This window comes from Mya arenaria, chromosome 4 (genome assembly GCF_026914265.1).
Source record: "Mya arenaria isolate MELC-2E11 chromosome 4, ASM2691426v1".
Taxonomy (NCBI): domain Eukaryota; kingdom Metazoa; phylum Mollusca; class Bivalvia; order Myida; family Myidae; genus Mya; species Mya arenaria.
Window position 1 is genome coordinate 76,236,447 of NC_069125.1, and position 5,874 is coordinate 76,242,320.

Consider the following 5,874-nt stretch of genomic DNA (forward strand, 5'->3'; position numbering starts at 1 on the left):
GGACCTATATCGACTTAATATATACAAAGAAGACTAACTTATGTAATGTATGTTAAACAAGTATTATGGACCTATAAAACACGTTGATCTTAAAAGTCCGTGCTAATATATATTTATGGTCAACGTACGTGACTTACCGATACATAGATTTATTCAATGCACTACATGTTTATCTATCACTGACCTACATACTGCGCCAATACCATACTATATTTTAACACTGTTTGACAAGGAACGGTATTGGATTGTTAATATGTTCTATACTAGTAAAGGTGAGTTGCATTTATACATGTAAATGATATCAACCAGATTATAAGTACCAAGTAGAACAAGTGAAGATTAAACTAGTTTACCTTTACTTTGTTAATCCAGTCGTTTAGAGACAATGTACGATAAATCTATCAAATTTCCCAAATAGGAGATGTACCTGTATGTTGAAATCAATGAAATAGACCAGTTTTGTTGAGAGTAAACGAACTAATCCAGTATCGATTCCTTCTCGCTATACATACATGTATTTGACATGAATGTTTGTACATTACATGCAATAATATTGACGGTAGTATTTGAATTATGTTGTAGTAATGATTGGAACGGATAAATAATGCAACGCTACTGCTTCTGCTAATACTGTTGCTACAGCTTCTGCTAATACTACTACTACTTCTACTACTACTACTGCTACTGCTACTGCTGCTGCTGCTGCTGCTGCTGCTGCTGCTGCTGCTGCTGCTGCTGCTACTACTACTACTACCTACTACTACTGCTACTGCTACTGCTACTGCTACTACTGCTACTGCTACTGCTACTACCTACCACTACTACTACTACTACTACTACTACTACTACTACTACTACTACTACTACTACTACTACTACCTACTACTACTGCTACTGCTACTGCTGTTACACTGCTACTTCTACTGCTGCTACTACTACTGATACACTGCTACTACAACTGCTACTACTACTGATACACTACTATTGTTTCTACTGCTGCTGCCACTGCTGCTGCTGCTGCTGCTGCTGCTGCTGCTACTACTACTACTACTACTGGAATATTTATGGCCTGTCATTCTACCTCAATCAAAGACACGGCGGGTAATCAGTGGAGCCATAACTTTTTCTAAATAAACAAGCACTCCCTTGCCATCTCAGAAAAAAAATTCCTCCTTTGCAGCATCGAAAAAAAGATAGTTACTAAACGAGCTCGGTTTCTTTCGCCGATAATACATGCTGAATTATCTACCCACAAAACTGAAATCATCCAGTGCAAACGAAGGAATTTATTTTCGGAGATGGCAAGGGAGTGCTTGTTAATTTAGGTGATTGACTGTAAAATACCTTTTCTTGCAAATTTTGAGCTACGGAGTGATTTTTTCTCGACATGAATAGCCCCGCCTTCTATTCCCTTTAAAGACACCCATCTGAAAATATGAAAACACAATCGTTAGATTTTTGCCTTATAAAACCTGGAAATACAGAATTGTAATTACGACGATCATTTGCTTTTAAGTATTAATTTATTCGACACAAAATGAACCTTAAAGTTCGCGAAGCAGTGTGGTAGTTGGTCATACTTTAAAAAGATCGAAAATGATATTAATTCAGTTAATTGTTAATTTTTATGTTATGAAATTGCTACAGCTTTTTTACAATTCGTTTCGTACTAAATTACTATTCATGAGCACAACAACCTATTCATTGGCACCACAACGTTCAGAAAATCGAGAATAGTGCAGCAAGTATAACAAATAAAGTTCTAAAATTTGTAGCGCGGCAAGCTTTTGTCAATAAAAAAGGCACACACATGTAAAGAAAATGCTTAAACCTAAGGTACGAGAACAATTCTCACGAAAATCCAGATTTTTACATTGTACATTACCAGTACAGAGATATCGTCGAAATTGTCCGCATTCGAGTTTGTTGCTATGAACGACGGTATAGCGGAAGTGCGGGAGTGTATGGAAGGTGGCTCAGATGCCGAGAGGAAACCACTTCTGCCCCCCTGTCGGATATGTAGGGGAAAGGCATCAGGCTTCCACTATGGCGTCAATTCTTGCGAGGCTTGTAAGGTATGTTATATATTGTATTTGTAGGACCATAAGTTTCCAAGAACATATTTGTCCTTGGTCTGGAAAAACATGACCATAAATAGTAGTTGTTTTTAATTTCATAAGAATTTATACGCTTATCAGTTGCACTGCACTCACTATACGTAATATATTTGCTGTATGTGTAGGGCTTCTTCCGACGGTGCCTGCGGACGAAAAATGAACTAAAGTGTGCCGCCGACAATGACTGCACGTTCCGGCGGGGCTCGCGGACCAACTGCTCGGCTTGTCGTTTCCGTTTGTGTGAGCAGCAAGGCATGTCCAAACAAGGTAACTCTTTCAACGAGATTTTTTTATCAAATACATACACTATTTCACGGCATCAAATTAGGTAAAACTTAAAGTAAAACGTAGGTAGACAATGGAAAAAGATGCGCTGACGCAACAAAAGATATTACATATTAAATATTAAAAAAAATCTCCAGACATACTTATCAAAAAAGATGCAACTAAGTAAATGACAAATGTCGCATATTTTTGTATCGAATTTCAAATGGATGCATCAACATAGTTCTCGGCCACACATTTTAAGTAAAGTTGATTGAGAGTTGCTTTCATTATAAAATCATTTTTTTCTTATATAACTATAACATATCCATGCATAGACACTTACCTTACGTGCATACCTATATATAGACGCTGTATTCTGATATATCGTATTTCTTTTCAGCAATTAAAACTGGTCGGTATACATCAGCGAGGAGATCGCAGTACATCAAGGAAGTGAAACTTGAAGCGCATACACCAGGGTAATCCCCAACTGTTAAATGGGTTTGTTATGAATCTTGTACATATATTTCCTTTAATGTATACGAGAATGATATGTCAAAATGCAAATGGAAGTATTTGAATATACTTGTATATGAATGAACTGCACTTAAGCAATAACCACAGTTTTGCAATGGTACAAACTGTCTTCTAAACTGTTTGCAGGTCGACGGGTATTAATGAGGAGGAGAACAGCCCATCGACAGCTGATCCAATCCGTAACGCCTTAGAGTGTCAAGATGTTCCACGGGTGCTGCACTATGATAGTCTCGTGTCGGATTTACTTCAAGCAGTGTCAAGGACGATAGAAGGGGACCTGGACTCTTTCCTTAACAAGCTTAAAATGGAAAGCAGGAAAAATGATTACTTTGTAAGTCAGTGACAAATCCGCAGTAAATGCTCCTAACAGGAATTTTTAATTATATATAGATTCGGGCAGAAAGATATGAATCATGACAATGGTAACTCATAATACAGCGTTTCTAAAAACGTTCGCTGAAACTGTTCACAATGTATAGTGGATACTTATCAGCGTGTACCAATACTGAAACGTATTTGCTAAAATGAAGAAAATAATCACGGTGCCATCTTTTATTATCAAAAGAAAACACCATCTTTTGACTATTTATTCATTCCTTATCATATAAATAGCATGAACCTGTAAGTTTAAACGCTATTTATTCGGTATAATTGTTTTTCTCAGTGTAAGATCAGCAAAATATTCCACCGAGTGACCATCAAATGCTTTATTTCACGAGCGGCGAAATTTATGTAAATTTATTGCGATCTTACACTGAAACAAACAACTTTTCATTTCTTTATGACTAAAAAGGGTACAAAATGCTAGTTAATTGTAGTTTTTTCTGAAAACGAATCAACTTGTATGCGGATGTAACGTCATTTCAAAAATGAGGCCGTTGTCGGGTGTTGAAATTGTGGCCCAGCTCTGTCTATGCCAGCGTTTGATTTGGAATGCCAAAGCGGGCAAACATCTGGAAAAAAACTGTTTAAAGATTAAACCTGGGTGCAACTTCCAAGCATGTTTGAACAGAATATCAATGCCAAGTACATATATCTATTTTGGCAATACAATAAAGTTGTCTATATAAAACAAGTTGAATACATATGTCAAATAGTCTCGTCTTAAATATCGGAACAGACGTATGTATTCAAGGTCTAAAGTATTTGATTCTTTGATCGATTTTAGATATTTGACTTTTTTTCCGAATCAGGTAAGGAGTAGATAACGTTCAGTTTAGATCCTACTACTCTGTTACCAAATGGATGGTTTCATAATACTTCACAGACGTTTTAGCATCATAATGTGTATGCGTGTTTCAGATAGCATCCTGGAGTATTGGTTGTTGAGTCACTTCCAGTGCATGGACGATGATTTGAAGGTTTTCACGGGTAAGTTCAACACCTCGTACCGCGACTCCGTCGCCATCTACTCCGATGAGTATCTCGAGTGCCTCTACAGAACCGCCGCTCTCTTTAAGAACCTTAAACTCACGAAAGAAGAGATTGTTGTCCTCAAAACCATTGTTTTGACATTTACAGGTACATCTGAGCATGAAATTAACAGATATGTGAATGAGTTTCTTTTCCTTTGAATAATAACTACAGCGTGCCAATAATATTAATATTTTTAATCTCCGGGAAATAAAGTTCCATACTTTTCACTAAGCAAATCGTTTTTATTCATGATTCTACCTACATGTTGGTAAAATTGAAGAAATAATGTACAAGCTTATTCAGTTTATTCATGCTGTATATACATGGTGTAAATCTATCTGAGCTTAAAAATGTGTTTCACGTACACCTTTATGTTCCAGACAGGTGCGAGTTGCGTGATCGGGAGAGGGTGGAGAAGATCCAGCTGCAGATGATCGACTGCTACAAATATATCTGCCAGCTGCAGGGACTTCACTTCAACAAGCGCTTCGCAACCGTCATCAGCAAGCTTCTGCAGGCCCGTATACTCTCAGAGAAGTTCAAGGACATTGTGAAGACAGTCGTTAGTCACTGGGAGGTTTTAAAACACTACCCTCTGTTGTCAGAGTTTTACAGTGGATATGTGTGATAACCTCGTTTCTATGTTTCAGTTGATCTCAAGCATCGAGTATTACGAAATAAAAAGGGATTATATATGTATAACGATTATAGGATATTATTATTTGATAAACTTTATGAAACACTGTATGATACCATTCAGTGGTTAGCGTATCGTATATGAATGAGAGGGTCCCACTCAGAGCTTCTTCAATGAATAATATTGGTTACCCTAGTATCACACAGGAATGCTGAAATAGGTTCTTAAATCGTGTGTATAAAGTATATTGTATTTTCAAAATGTTTTTGCATTTCAATCTCTGTCAAATGCTCTTCATAGTATATGGATCTTGTTTATGAGTGCGACGTAAAGTAAATATTCCACATTTTTCACCTCACATATCCCCGCAAAGGGCTTTGCTATTATATAAATATTGCACGGCTTCCAGTGTGACAGTACATATTGTCAACATGAGGGAAATACTGTTACCCGAGGCGAAGGTAAATAATAAAAAACACACTGTTTCGGTAATGACTCAATATTGCGGTAATGACGTCACTAGTTGCGGTAATGACAAACTAGATTTGTATACAACTCATTTTATTAGAATGACGTATTCTTGATAATAATGCATTTATTTATAAGGACGTCCATATTCATGTTATAAGTTTATACATTTCTTATCTATATAAACAATCCCATAAAGGTTGGTTTTGATACCAATCAACACGCACACACATAACTCGTAAATGGTACATCTAACAATATTTCATTAAAAAGAGCGCCGCAAAACGCCAACGCCTGTCCATTTATTTAAGTCGAAACAGACATAACTAAATCATTTTTAAAGTCTTAGTTACGCCTTTGCTGAACACATGCAAATTGTCTCCTACAACATGTATTCCAAGTTCCATTTTGATATGGTAATTGTATTAATTA

At 36.6% G+C, this 5,874-nt stretch overlaps 1 protein-coding gene across 4 annotated transcripts; it reads left to right on the forward strand.

The window, feature by feature from the left end:
* Nucleotides 1-229: 229 nt before the first annotated feature.
* Nucleotides 230-5,161, forward strand: LOC128232014 (nuclear receptor subfamily 1 group I member 2-like). Of its 4 annotated transcripts, none has more exons than XR_008260472.1 (7): nucleotides 230-272; nucleotides 1,889-2,075; nucleotides 2,243-2,384; nucleotides 2,785-2,863; nucleotides 3,048-3,252; nucleotides 4,224-4,442; nucleotides 4,718-5,161. XR_008260472.1 is itself a non-coding variant. In XM_052945347.1 (7 exons), exons 1-6 carry the CDS (start codon nucleotides 1,436-1,438, stop codon nucleotides 4,248-4,250), a joined length of 693 nt encoding a protein of 230 aa, XP_052801307.1. In that variant the 5' UTR covers nucleotides 1,146-1,435; the 3' UTR covers nucleotides 4,251-4,292; nucleotides 4,718-5,161. The 4 variants fall into 4 exon arrangements, 2 of the variants coding, with proteins under 2 accessions (XP_052801307.1, XP_052801308.1); XR_008260471.1 differs by lacking the exon at nucleotides 230-272 and adding an exon at nucleotides 1,146-1,488; XM_052945347.1 differs by lacking the exon at nucleotides 230-272 and adding an exon at nucleotides 1,146-1,488 and having other exon boundaries at nucleotides 4,224-4,292.
* Nucleotides 5,162-5,874: the final 713 nt, after the last annotated feature.